This window comes from Halyomorpha halys, unplaced genomic scaffold, assembly GCF_000696795.3.
Source record: "Halyomorpha halys isolate HHAL.00 unplaced genomic scaffold, Hhal_1.1 Scaffold118.1, whole genome shotgun sequence".
NCBI lineage: Eukaryota > Metazoa > Arthropoda > Insecta > Hemiptera > Pentatomidae > Halyomorpha > Halyomorpha halys.
Genome location: NW_027106719.1, coordinates 244462 through 259808, shown reverse-complemented (window position 1 = coordinate 259808; position 15347 = coordinate 244462). Strand labels below are relative to the sequence as shown.

At 29.9% G+C, this 15347-nt stretch overlaps 1 protein-coding gene across 2 annotated transcripts; it reads left to right on the top strand.

The window, feature by feature from the left end:
- Window positions 1-965: 965 nt before the first annotated feature.
- Window positions 966-14734, top strand: LOC106678009 (heat shock protein 60A). 2 transcript variants are annotated; one of them, XM_014416274.2, is made up of 14 exons: window positions 966-1122; window positions 4254-4367; window positions 5319-5495; window positions 5983-6058; window positions 6906-7054; window positions 8741-8864; window positions 8969-9137; window positions 9306-9397; window positions 9478-9590; window positions 10931-11086; window positions 11806-11962; window positions 12131-12219; window positions 12517-12606; window positions 14414-14734. In XM_014416274.2, the coding sequence occupies exons 1-14, from the start codon at window positions 1090-1092 to the stop codon at window positions 14570-14572; spliced, it is 1698 nt and encodes a 565-aa protein (XP_014271760.1). In that variant the 5' UTR covers window positions 966-1089; the 3' UTR covers window positions 14573-14734. The 2 variants fall into 2 exon arrangements, with proteins under 2 accessions (XP_014271760.1, XP_014271761.1); XM_014416275.2 differs by lacking the exons at window positions 966-1122; window positions 4254-4367 and having other exon boundaries at window positions 5370-5506.
- Window positions 14735-15347: the final 613 nt, after the last annotated feature.

The following is a 15347-nucleotide window of genomic DNA, read 5'->3' as shown; positions in this document are numbered from 1 at the left end:
GGGATGAACACGCATAGAAAATAAATAAATACTTTGAAAAAGTTTTGATGAGCTCTCTATCGGGCATTTAGGATCCTTTGGACCGGGACATCCGAATTTTTGGTTGGCCCTACCACCCTTCTCGGATTGTGATCAGTTCACTCAAACTGAAGTCCCAGCGAAAATGTTCTAAAATAGCTGACCAAGAATGGGTTTCTCATTTAAATATTTGATGAAATGAGTTCGGTTTTGGATATTATATTAGTTCCCAACGGATGACTGAGGCGAAAGAAACAACTATACAAAAAATTGGACACTTGAACGAAATTGGGGGTTTATATTTAAATCTTATCACAGTTTCTTATTTTTATATACTTTAAGAAACATCATAGTTTATCTGTCTTTCAAGTTTTATCCCAAGGATTTTCGTTATTGATGTACGATTATGGAAAACTCACTGAAGATCAAACGGTTTTCTTATGGAGCGTGATTCTTAACGACTACCTGTGATTTCAGCGTTTCCGTTCGTTTGGCCAGAGTTAACTTCAAGTTCCTTCTGCCTTAACGGAAGTTTTCACTGTTCATTTGAGTTTAGTTCATCTAAAATTGGCTAATCACATGAGAAAATGATTAACCATTTATAAAAAGATCAGAATAAAATAAAATAAAACGTAAGAATATTTTCCCCTACTGTATTTGACCAATACGGTTAGTACTTAGAAAGTCTATTTGTAATATCAAATACCTAATTACTAGTGATAGTATCTATAAAAATAGATATGGTTATTAAAAATATTGATAAATAATATTTGAACTGAAATTAACTAAACGTATTATACTTGTTTAACGTTACTTTAAAAAGAGGACAGTAGTACTATGTCGGTAAATCGGTCCTGGAAGGGTTAAATATCAAATTTGATGCGTTAAAAAATATTGCTATCTGTATGGTAGATTATAATAAATCTTTCAAAATAATTAAAAGGAAATATCACATTTTTAGTATTAGGAAATTAATCCAGCCACCTGATTTCCATGTGTGACAAATCAATCAATTAGGTTGATTTATAACTTATCTCATCTTAGAAAAAGCAGAACAGAACCTCAATTGAAATGAATAGATTACTTTCTTCTGGAGTTTGGAAGGTAATTTTTTTTTTCTTAATAAGCAAATCCTAGATTTCACCAGTGATCTCTTTTTGTTTTAAACTAAAAGTTTCTAAAAGAGATTTTGAATGCAGGATATTTTCAATCAAGCTAGGTAATTATAAAGGTTACAATAATGATTCAATCTCTTAAACCAATGTTTGTTGGTTTAAAATTACTTTTGCCTTCAGTTACTCCCACCATCCTCAAATGACAGTGCTAATTAATTAATTAATTGGCTCCACTGACCATAATTGTAATATTAGAAAAACTCAGAACCTTTTTAATTGTATAATATGTGCCTTCCGTAAATACAATGAATCTTTTATTATTGATTCAAATGTTTTATTTCAAAATAATGTTGACTTTTTTTTAAATTTTATTTTTTCTTAAACTATAATCACTCTAAATACTTTTTAAATTATGATTTATTTTTTATGTGGGGGATTGGTTATGTGGTAGGTGAAGGAATAGGTATTGTTTAAAAGAAAGGATGGACGTGGATTGATGAATGGAGATAGAAAGAGAATTCCAGAAGGAGGGTGCATGTATTTCAAAGGATTTGCTAATGGAGGCGGTTCTATGGAAGGACATTTATAGATCAATTGGTTGAGATCTGGTGTTTAATGAATGGAGGGATGATCGTAGAGTAAGGAGTTCAAGGATATATTTTTAATTTTAAAAACTTGTAATAGGAAAACACCAATGAGGTACTGTCTTTAGGAAGTTGGATAGAGCCACTTCAACTCGGTATACCAATGGGAGGCGTGAGAGCACCTTGGAAACCCAATGATAAACCTTACGAAGAAATTCATGAGTCTCTTCAGTCTCAACTCTAGGGCTGCAGATAGCCCTATGTAGAACAAGAGATCATAGTTGAAGTGGTTGAAAACAAGAGAGGATACTAGGAGCTGACGGGTATTCGAAAAATCAAAAAGAACTTGTATAGAAATTTGCTGCTTGTCTATGGAGGATTAGAAGTCTTGAGAAATTTTCAATAAGGCGGATTGTGGTAACGAAAACCAGATTGAAAAGGGTTAAGGAGAGTTTTTTGCTCGAGAAAATTATTAATTAGGGAGTGGACTAGTCTTTAGACACAGAAAGAAAAGACATAGGAATTTGGGAGGAGGACATAAGGTTCTGTAGAGAATCAATGATAAACAAATCAAGCCAGGTATCAGTGGACTGGGTATGATGTGTGGATTGATAGGGAACAATAAACAGGTCTAGGGATAAAATTAGGTCCATGAGGTATGATCTATTGGAAGAATTTGTGAGAAGGTTGGTGTTAAGATCGCGGGAGTGTATATGTGATAGTGTATATGAGTCTTGTTAAGAGAGGAATATATGAAAGGAAGGAGGATTCAAATGTATCATCAAAACGGACTCTAGATGGGCACTAAATGTCAATATAGAGGAAGGAAAAGGAGCTTCAGGAAACTTGAACAAAAATGTATTCCAAATGGGTATGTCAACGGAATGAGACTTTAGAAGGATTTTAGCCCTCATACTACCATGAACGTATAGGGCAACACCACCACCAGTTCGATTTATTTGCTTATGATGAAGGAGAGTGTAATTGGGGGTGAAGACAGATGAAGTTGGAATATTGGGTTTAAGCCAGGTTTCTGAGGCAGCAATTTTCATCCAATTTATTAGGGTGGGTGAGAAGCCAAGAAAATAATATATTTAATAAGAATATAACTATACACTAATAATGTTTTTACTTTATATTATTTTTATATAATATAGTAATATGGCCATAATAATTCAAGCCATCTTCGGTTACAAAATTTGTATCTTGTGGGGTATTAAGAGTGTTCCATACTTCAATCTTATAAATAATGACAAGTCTTTAATATCATTCATTGTATTTAATTTCACAATTTTGTCAATACTAAAGGGTGAATTTGGTTTAGACTCAGATTTATATGATAGAAAAGTTAATCTTTGCTAAAATATCACTTATGTCTCTTGGCTTCTCTTCCACCCATTTAAAAAATAAGTAATTTATTAATTTTTTAAGAAAATATTGTACTACAAATAAGATTTAATATCTTGTGAGAAAAATTAATAATTTCCAGAATTAGAGAAAAAAAAACTTTATAAAATCATTAATGTAAGGGAGTTTATGAAAATGTTTTTATATTCAAAGAAAATGTTGAGTATAATCAATATACTCATTTTTTGTCAAAATATATAGTAGTTTATGTAAAAGAACTGTGTTAGATAACATCTTTCACAAGTGAGATGGAATTATAGTGATAGTTCGGCCACAAATACCTCTTTTGCTGAAAAGAGAGGTTCGAAGGTTTAGAAACTGTCATCAGCCATTAATGGTCAGTTATTTCAACCAACCTAAAAGTAAACACTAACTAAAATAGTGAGAATTTAATAGAGAATAATTTAATTCAGAAATTAAAAATAAATTTGAAGGTTTTTCAAATCTAATTTCTGAGTGAATATAAACTGAAGTTAAATTACAGTGCTGGGGCAAAGACCCCTCTTTATAATAATTATTATAACTAAGAGCACTTAGTTTAGAAGAATGTGGATGCTAATCCCACCTGGGTTATTAATTACTAGGTTTATAAGGATGTCAAGAGTATAAAATACTTTCATTGGATTATAAATAACGAATAATCTTCAATATTATTCATTATTTGTAATTTGAAAAATAATGTATTAAAAATAATACTCCTATATTATTGAGCTGAAAATGTTTGAGGAAATAGAATCATGACATAATAGTGCAAAATCTGTTATTGTGTCAGTGTAAACCAATAGACTTTGTAAATTTTACATTTAAATAATCTTTGAGTATTAATTGGTTAACAAATTTTTTTTATCAAACATTTCATTATAGCCTTGATGCAAGACCGTAGCTAGGTGGTGGCGTAATGTACCCCCACCAAGAGCACAAAATTAACCATGAAACACTCCTGTTTACTTCAAATTGGGACACTTAGTTAATTTTCAAATTGAGACTTAGTTTTTCTTTGATAATAACAGTGTTTTTATTTTTAAACAATAAAACATTTTACAAAAATTCTAAAAAATTGTTCAGACCCTCCTTCCCCCAGTATCAGGGGCTCAGAATCAACATCTACATAGTTAGTCTTGATTTACAGATTTTCACACGAAGTTTCGCCAAAGACATAAGATTTGGTCATGAAGTAAGGTCTAAAATGCTCGAAGGTGTTGACATATTAGCAGATGCAGTAGCAGTTACCATGGGACCAAAGGTTTGTCATTTAATATTTTTGAAGCTGTGTAAATAATTCTACTGAACAATTTCATTGATACATTAAAAAAACTTTAGGACAGTATAATACTTTAATAACATGAAATATCTAAAAAGTAAAACCAATAATCATCCTGAAAATTTTTAATTTTAATATAAAATAAAAACATTTGATATAGGTTCATTTGTAGTAGAATGCTCCATTTTTTGCACTTTAAAACATGTTGGTAGATATCTGAAGGCTGACTTCTCTTTAGGATGATAGGGGTCCTTCATTTATGATGTTAGTTGAATTTTGAATTGTATCTTCATTCTGGATGTGAAAATTGTAGTGTTTTCAAAATTAAATTGCTGTGGAAGGAATAATTAATTTATTTCCACTAAATAATCCACCCTGAGTTTACTTTTTTTTTTTATAATGAGGGACATAAATCCTTTTGAGTAGGAAGAATTTCCTTCTTTTTTTCTTTTTTATGGATTTTGGTAGCTCAGGAATAGTTAATGTGGTTGTTTTTTAAAATTTTAATAAGCATGATTTTCATTTAACTTTTCTTACTTATAATCATTAGAACCATCATTTATAAAAAAAAATTGACTTGGTTGTAAAAAATGCTATTGCGATGAGTAATTAATTCCATGGCTTGGAGCAACAAAAAATAATGCCCCTATTTCAATTCCTAAGTAAAATGAATTTGAAAAACAAAAGAAGGGTTTTCAGAAATGAGGATGGGCACAAGTTGTTGTGGTATAAAAAAATACTAGTAGGAGGCTCATAAGAATATTTGTTTGTTTTGGGGTCTAAAAGTTTCATCTTTTTGTTGCTATGAGCCACAGAATTTAAGTACTAACTAGTGTAGAAATGTTTGTTATACTTGTATCATTAAATCAACACTTCCTTCAAAAGGACCGTCATTTAAGGGAGAGATCTAAAAATAGAGCATATTTTTTCAAGGGAAGGAATGTAATAATTGATCAGCCATGGGGTTCACCAAAGATAACTAAAGATGGTGTCACTGTGGCAAAAGGTGTCGAACTTAAGGAGAAGTTTCAAAATATTGGTGCAAAGATAGTTCAAGCTGTTGCTAACAATACCAACAAAAAAGCTGGAGATGGAACTACAACAGCAACTGTATGGAGAAAGTATATTTTTTAATCTCCATTTATATTAGTTTAAATAAATTAACATCTTACTTTCATGTCTCAAATCTGATCCTCAAAATTTTATGATGAGTTTATTTTTGCTTATTGCAGTTGTACAAGTATTTAAAAGCAACATTGATTAAACTTAGAAATTATTTAATATCAATAAATTGGGTCCTGATATTTATTAAATCTAAAAAAAAAATGTAAGCAATAAATTATGATTACTTAATTATATAAATATACATATATCAAATTTATATTTTAAAAATTCCATTACCAAATTTAGTTTTTAAAATGTGAAATTTAATATTCTTAGATGTCTTGATAAAACAGTTGAAAAAAATGGATAAATAAAGTGTCTATAAAATCTGTAATATTAAATAACATCTTGCTTACCAGATTATGCCATGTTCCAATCAAATCCTTACGACTACAAATACATTTTTTTGTGTAGTAAATATTAATTTTTCCAGGTTTTAGCTAGAGCTATAGCAAAAGAAGGTTTTGAAAGAATAAGCAGAGGAGCAAATCCTATAGAAATCAGAAAAGGTATTTATTTATTCAATAATGTTGAATAACTTTACCAATATTTACATATATTTTTTTAAAATAAAGGCCTGTAAAAGAAACTTAGACAGATTTTAAATTTGTGTTTATTAAGAAAATTTTCAACAATATGTTACATATTACAAGCAAATATCGCCAACAAAACATTTAAATAGTGAATGTGAAAAATCAATTTTTTAAATTCTTTAGTATTATTAACTAACCCGAAATATTTTTGAAAATAAAGTCTCTAAACAAATCTAGGGCTTACAAGAAGTAAAACAGTTCAGAGATTAAAATTTATTCGCAATGTAAAAGTTAAAAATAAACTTTTGGTTTCCTGAAAAGTAGCAATATTAACATTTATTATTTCACTATGGTGTATATGTTAGTCCCAAATATCTAAAATGGTATTTGAGTTAGCCATCAGTTTGTTGCACTAATTCTTCTAAAAGCCATTTAGAAATATGTTGAAGGATTAACAGGAATTCTAATAAAATAATTTTATCTTAATGGGTTTGAGTGAGTTGAAAGTTTAATTAGAAAGTTAAATATTTTTGGACAGATCTACTACATAAATGATATTACAGTAATTATTGAATTTTAAATATCATATGAACAATTACCATGATGTCTTTTAGAGATGGGGGAGCTTGATTGAAGCACAGAATTCCAATTTTTTTAGTATGCTAGTTGGTAGTGATATATATATTTTAAAAAATTGACATATTTTTCAAAATTTATTATTTTCTTTCCATGTAAAAATATGATATGGCTAAATTATTAAACATAAAATATTTTTAAAAATAACAAAAAAAATTATAATTAATTAATTTAATTTATAATGCAGGAGTAATGGTTGCTGTTGAAGTGGCAAAATCATACCTCAAAAATTTGTCCAAAACGGTTACTACTCCAGAAGAAATTGCTCAGGTAGCAACAATATCAGCCAATGGCTCAGAAGATATTGGTAAACTCATATCAAGAGCTGTTGAGAAGGTAATAGTTGACTAATTATAATTTAATACCAGGAGGAAATTTTAATTATACCCTAATATAATATAAATATAAGGAGTAAAATTATAAAAGGGAGGTCGAACCGAAATGGTTAGACAGAATAAGAAGAATGCAGCTAAACATTGTGTAATAAACTGGAAAGCAATCGCCCAAACTAGACGGAGGTGGATGATGCTGGTTGAGGCCAGCAGACACCTAGGTTTTCAAATCTATATTGCTGAAATTATTAGTTTCTACAACCTACAATATATTTCATTTTCACCGTATTGTTTTCAATATCTAATTCTATATGGGCTTCTATCAATTTTATAGTTTCTTCATTTTCTCAACAGTATGATCAAGCATTGATATTTTACTTGAAATATTTAAATAAACCTTTGTAACTTTAAAACTTTTTGGAACTGATTACCTTCCAAATGATTTTATTTTATTATAAATGATGCTATAATTTTCAGTATAATTTTTGCTTCATTCAATTTAAAATTATAGCTAGCAATAATATTCAGCCACTTTTAACAAAAAAGTCTACTTTTTGGATGGAACTTAATAATATTGGGTTTTGAAAATTATCTGTGGCATTAGGGGAAAAAAAATTAAAAAAGGATATAATATGACATGGATAATAGAGAAGGTAGATTAGACAGAAACAAGTATTTGGAAGCTAGAGATAACATGAAATGAAATATGTTTAGACACTACTAGACAAATCCAAAAAGGTTAAAGAGAATGGAGATTATAACTTTTTGTTGGCCAAGGAAGATTTTGAAGACCTTCAGTCATTTGCAGCAGGGGCTAGATGGAATAACCACCACAGGAATGTGATTGAAGGGGTTTAGAAAAGGAAAATGTTTTATTTAAGGAAAAAGGATTACTAAGAGTGGACTATTATTTCCAAAGTTTTTTTTTTTTTTGGAAGATGCAGAGAAATCAAAGGTCTGGACCAGTGGTCCTTGCTGTGGCACCTTGTGCTGGCTCAAATGTATGCCAGGGGTGCTGCAAGCAAACACCACTTTCTCGAAATATTACAGAAAAAAATTAAAATTAAAACAGCAAATGTAGACAGAGGATATTTACTTTGCACTGTTTCCCCCCTAATATAAGGATTTTTCCGCTCTAAGGATAATTGCTGTGAATTTTTTTTAGCCATACAAGGGTGCAGTAAAATGTTAAGAACTGCTGGAACCAACTAGAAAACTTATCAGATAAGTTTTCCAGTTGGTTTGGGTTTGGAAACATTATTTTAGAACAAATATGCTATTTATTTGTTATTGTATTGATATCAAAATTCTACCTTCAAATGTGTTAATAATAACAATAAAATATTAGTGGTGGTTCGATGCCAATAACACCAATCACTGTCCACACAAATCTGTCTTATGACTTGCATCCAAACCCAAATCCACAAGAGCAACCTCAACGCTAATCATCTCACCTGTGCTTCAGTCCGCCTAAGGTTTAGTAGCGAGTAAATCCCTAAAATTCCTTAAAGCTACTAAAGTTATGTTGAGCTATATTTTATTTTTATTGTTATATAATCAAAATTAAAAAAATAATTATTTATTACATATAATATATAATATAATATAATACTCTTATTGACAATCATCAAATGCTATTATTGTCTGTCTAATGATCCTTTAACTCAAATGTTCAGTTCTTTGTCCACAGGTTGGAAAAGATGGAGTAATCACAGTAAAAGAAGGAAAGACTTTAGAAGATGAGTTAGAGGTTATCGAAGGAATGAAATTAGATAAAGGATACATTTCTGCTTACTTTATCAACACTACCAAAGGTATATTGTTGAAAAATGCTATAAACAGCGGTTGAATTATGTTTTTTTAAAAGAAATTTCCATTTAAAAATACAAACTTCTCAACCACAAAATAATGATTTAAGGGGCAAAAGTTGAATATGAAGATCTTATGGTTCTCGTAACTGAAAAAAAACTTTCTGCAATTAGCCATGTCCTCCCTGTTTTGGAATTAGTAAACAAAAAGAAAAAGCCATTATTAATTATTGCTGAAGATTTAGATGGCGAAGCATTGTCCTTAATTGTAGTTAATAGGTAAAAAATAAATTATATTTAAATAATCAGCTAAAATATTTTAATTTTTCGTTTAATAAAAATTTTTTCTTCTATTCAAAATTATTTCATGCCTTTTAAAATTGTAAAATTCAATTGAAGGTACATTTTTCACAATATTGAATAAACTATCAATTAAGCATTTTACAGACTGAAAATAGGATTGAATGTGGTAGCTATCAGAGCTCCTGGTTTTGGAGAACAGAAGAAAGCAATTTTGAAAGATATTGCAGTAGCCACAGGTTTCATTCCATCAAATATACATATCTTTATAATATATCAATTTAGTTTTTATTTATATTTTTTAAAATTATTTTTATAGGAGCAACTGTTTTTGGAGATGAACTAGGAGTTAAGATCGAGGATTGCCAAGAACGTCACTTAGGCGGTTTGGGTGAAGTAGTAATTACAAAGGAAGAATCACTCTTGCTAAGAGTAAGATTATTATTATTTTAATAATTTTGAATTATAATTTACTGGACATTTTAAATAATAATAGGATATTTTTTGCGCATATTTTAAGTTCTTGGATAGATCTAAGTCAAGGAGTCAACATCAGTATTTCTCAACAAACTTCTAGTCTTACCATCTTCATCTGTTCCTTATTTTAACATATTTCAAGTGGATTGTTATTATTATTTTGAATTTTTAAAAATATCCAACATGTGAAAATATGGAGATAATGTTAAAGGTATACCCGTCCTCCCCATTTTGTGTGTAAAGTTACTGATAGGCAAAGTTGAAAAATATTATAACATTCTTCATTATATTTCATATATTTCAGCCTGTAGACTATCTTTGAGTAAGTTTCTAAACAAGTTTGTATAAGTTAAATATTTTAAAAACCATTAATTTTAAATTTTAGTAATACTTGTTATTTTTCAATTTCGATATTGTTTAGCTTGTGCCTTCTGTACAGTAACTTAAATGTTAGAATAAACTAAACTGTTATCCTTCTTACTGTTCTTTATGCATGGGAAAGGCTAATATTACACTAAGAGAAAAACAGCACCTTAAGGTTTTTGAAAATAAAGTATTACATAAAATATTTAAACTGAAAAAGGATGAGTGAAAAGAAGAATTGAGAAGGCTACACAACATCGAACTGAGGGAATTGTACCCTTTAAACATAATTCAGGTTATAGCATTGGTGTGAATGAGATGGGCGTGTAATGTTGTAGTGCTTAGTAATGAATGGATCCCTAAAATGTTAATAAACACCAAACCAACAGATAAACGACTGGGATGTAGACCAAAGCATAGGTGGGAGTATTGCATTAAGATTGATCTCGTAGATTAGGTTTTGGACGGGCGTCACTAGACGGATGTATGTAGAGAGTGATTAGTGGTATCGGCATCAAATTCAGGTTCACTAATGCTTCATTATTAATAATAATACTCTAATTTTATTTTGGAACCACATTAAAAATGTTTTAAATTTTAAAAAAAAATAAAACAGCTGTGAATAAAAATGATTTTTTTAAAAAAATAATTAAAAGTGATCTTTTTTTCCAATTATATTTTATACCCAAATGCTATTATTTCAATTGAACTGACTTAGGGTGGTTTTTGGAAATAAACAATCTGTATCATACAAATACCTTCAATCTTTTATTTCTTCTTAAATCTTAAAAAATTCCTTCAGCCCTAAATTGATAACTATTAATCTTTCCAGTATGTTACAAGACAAAAGTTCCTTTAATTTCCTATTATTCCTTTTTTTCATTCCAATTTTATAGATGGTTCCTAGATATTACCAAAATATTTATTTACAGGGAAAAGGAAAGAGAGAAGAAATAGATTCAAGAGTAGCTGAAATTAAGAATACTTTAAGTGCAACAAACAGTGATTTTGAAAAGGACAAGTTACAAGACAGACTTGGGCGATTAACAGCAGGTGTTGCGGTGCTCAAAGTTGGAGGATGTAGTGAAGTATAATCATTTTGTATGCCTTTTGTATGTATGTATGTAAAGTATAATGTAGTGAAGTATATTCATATGCCTAATATTTGAAGGGTACAGGGGAAAAAATCAGAGTTTTGTTCACATAAATTATTGATGAGAGTACTTTTTTTTTTTTACTTATAAGCTATAAGTGTCGTCTTTTGATACATGATGAAAGAAAGTTTTCAGTAAGTACCATTTATTTATTTGATAAAATAAACTGAGTTATAGGTATAACTAAAACTGGATACTGTGAATAGAGGTAGGTTACTCTATATTATTGAATAAAATAAAAAAGTATCTGGCTCTGATCATTTTCTCCTTTGTCTTTCATATTCATACTATTTTTGATGCTTAAGTGTTGACATATCTATAAAATACTATAAAAGTGCTTACTATGTCAATAAAAGAATAGTTATCTAATTACAAGACATTTAAGAATAGAGAATATACATTATTAAGTTCCATGTTTTTCACATGAATCATGTATTAACTTCTTTTCCTGTACTCACAGCTCAATTCATTAATCTAATTATTTTGGCATGTTTTTCATGCGAAGGAATCATAGTAGTAGTTTTTTATCTTTGTTCTAAGCTGACACATTAGAATCACATTATAAATAAGTAGTAATCCTAACTATATTAAAATTTAAAAAGAGAGTAAATATTTGGTAAATTTTTAATTGCCATTTTATCTTCTACTCAAAGGTCGAAGTCAATGAGAAAAAAGATAGAGTAACTGATGCATTGAATGCCACACGTGCTGCAATTGAGGAAGGTATTGTTCCAGGAGGAGGTATTGCCTTACTTCGATGTATTTCTGCAGTCGAAGATATACACCCAGTTAATCAAGACCAAAAGACTGGTAAGTTAAAATGGAATATTATTATTATTTATTTATTAGTTAGCTTGTTGTTAGCAATATTAGAACCATCTTTGACATTTGATGCTATTGTTGAACATTAAATAAAGATGAAATATGTTATTAAAATGAATAAACAATAATCACTGATAAATATTTTATGTTTAAAAGGAATAGAAATTGTAGCCAGAGCATTAAGAGTTCCATGCATGGTAATTGCGAAGAACGCTGGAGCTGATGAATCAGTAGTTGTTAATAAGGTATTGTTGCGAATAATTTTAACTTGATACAAGACTTATTAATGAGCACATTTATTAAAAAAGGAACAAAAACTGTTAAAACTATTGAATATTGACTCATTATCCTCTTCATAACACACCAAATTGCAAACTCACTAATCAATGTGGCTTCCGGGCTGCTATCAATGTGTTTCTTAAAGAAACTTGTCTTTTCCCTATGCTTTTATATCATGTTCGATTCCTTCCATCTCTATTACACTAAAACTTGACTGTTATAAAAGTATGATATCATTGAACACTAATTCAGTCAAATTATAGGTACTTGAATCATCAGAAGAAACTGGGTATGATGCTAAGGAAGGTGATTACGTCAATATGATGGAGAAAGGAATCATAGATCCAACAAAGGTAAATTAAAATGGAGCATTTTTAAGAGCTTTTTCTTAATAATCTGATAAGAAAAACTTAGATATACTTACCTGTTGCTCCGAAACTCAGGATTGAGACAGTACCTTCTGAATTGGTAATATAGAATGCCACTTTAAGAAATTACTGTTGCTTAGTAAATCCTACTTATGTGCTTGTACTTATTTATCATAGAAAGGCTGAGTGAAATCTGTTACAAGGATAATACTTTCAGTTAAAATCTTCAGGAGTCTTTGGAATAAAACCAAGTACTTCTGAGATTCAGTCCTCTAAAGGCATAGGTTACAGCCAAACTGCCACAGCGGAAGGTATGGTTTCTAGTTTCTTGTCATATAGCCAAGGAGTGTCATATAAAGGAAAAATATCCACCTATACCAATTAATTGCCTTCAGGAAGGAACAACAGAAAATCAGGTGGGTTGATAAGACTGTCCGATCAATACAGACCAAGAGGACTAAGTATGAACATGATCACCACTTATCCTCCACTTCAATAAGGGCTACTTATAAACCATGGTAAACAAATTTTTAGCTTTTCCAGGATAATATATTGAGGTATTATTGAAACCCAGCTGACCATGAAATACTGTGACATTTACCCTCACATCGCGAGTTATAGCAGTAAGCAGGATCAGGACTTTTAATAACTTGAATCTTGTTGCACTGGACTTGCCAACACTCTCCAAATACATTCTGATAAGTCTTGTAGTTCAATAAGGCTCACTTTAACTGAAAGGCCTAATACCAGGAAGATTAACCAAGAGAGAAAAATCAAAATAAATTTATGAAATATTGGTATCTGTAGAACAAGTAAAATCAAGATGTCCCAAGTTCCTGTAAACCAGAAAACAAGAAAAACTACGATATCACAGGATTCTGTTTATTTATAAGAATAAAAATGTATATTTTATTAGCGAACCGTTTTTGGTTTCAACGAACTTACACAGACTAGTTCTTATGAGTAAATTGCTTTTATAATTATGGTTATAGTCAAATAATAAGCAAGGAAGGAGGGCCATTGCAAATTTGACATATGAACTAACCTGAGTTAGGAAGTTGATATCAAAAGCAGTTGTAAAAAAAAAATATATATGAAAAGATTAAATCTTCTTATATCTATAAATTTAAAAAAGGCTGAAGGGCCACTAGGATAGAGAAAAGTTCACCATTGAAGATTTCTGTTACTCATCCAGGCGACAAGGAAAGATGATTGGTGATTGATGATTGTTGAACAGCTCTATACACCTGTTGTGCTGATATAATAATAAGGAAATAAAATAACCAAAATAAATTGAACCCCCAGGCATTGAACATCAAGATTCATTAAAACAAATTTAATGTATTAAAAAACAATTTTTTTTTTTTAGCCTTTTTTATTTTTTCAATAGTAAGCCCACCTAAAGTCAGGAGTCTTGGTCTGATTTTCTTCATAATCAGCTATTTTTTGTTATTACATAAATTAATGAGTTATTACAAAGATTTATATTTTCTTTTCACTGATTTATTTTAATTTTTTAACCAAATGTGACGATTAAACAATCAATTAAATGAATTGACTGTTTTTCTGGAAACATTTTTTTTTTCTTTTAAGAAAAGGAAAGTCATTTTTGTTGAACTTTCAAATTTTATTTGATTCTATTGAACCAAGTAAATGATAAGCTGTTTTCTTTCAACTTTTCAAGAGTTATTCATAATTAATTTTAATTATGAAATATTAATTTGAACAATCCTGAGATAATTAGTATCTTAATGATTATTTTGTGATGAAATTAAATGCTTTCTTTCATTAGGTTGTAAGAACTGCACTTATTGATGCTGCTGGTGTTGCTTCTCTCTTGACTACAGCTGAAGCAGTGTTAGCTCACATTCCTCCGAAGGATAAAGGTTCAGGGCTAGGAGGATTGGGAGGTGGTGGTGGTATGCCGCCGATGGATCTGGGAGATATATAACTTCATCATCTCCTTGTTTCTCCATAAATAGTACAATAATAGAAAATCTAATCAGGATTGGTACTATTATCTTGGGTAGCTTTAATACAATGATGATGTATTTTATGGGTTCACCTAATAAAATATACCTACTGTAACAAAATAAAAATTTCATACAGTCAATTATTAATTTATTTTTGGATGCTAATAAAGGTTCTAAAAGATTCCAAAAGCAGTTCTTCCTTCATTGATATTTCAATTTTTTGAAGATTTTGTTAACTTCATAACATAAAGTTGACTATTTACTCCATCAATAACATACCCAAAAGGAAAGGGACACAATTCAAAAAGTGTGTTTTGGTTAGAACTTCAGTAGAATTTTAATTATAACATGGATTAAAATATAAAAGAGTATCCATGTATGGTTCCAATTCCTTTCAGGGACATTTGTATTGGAGCGAGGATCCTTAACCTGCCTTGTTACTGCAGAGGTGCTTGTTAGAATCTGGCTTAGGGGGTTGATTTTTACTTTGTGTCGGTCCCATATACAAATGAAAACTTGACTCCCTGCCATGGTTAGAATAGTTTGGTTACCTGTAAATAACCCTCCATATATGTCAGAAAAGGCCAGGATGGTGGTTTTCTATTTCTTGACTAGATATTATATTTTTTTATAGTAAAACAAAAAATCTATTGCAATGCACGAATCACTTAATTTTCACCTAACACCCTACTTACCTCCCATTTTTAGTAGATTGGTGATCTCCTATACAAGTTATCATATCTTTTATGATTT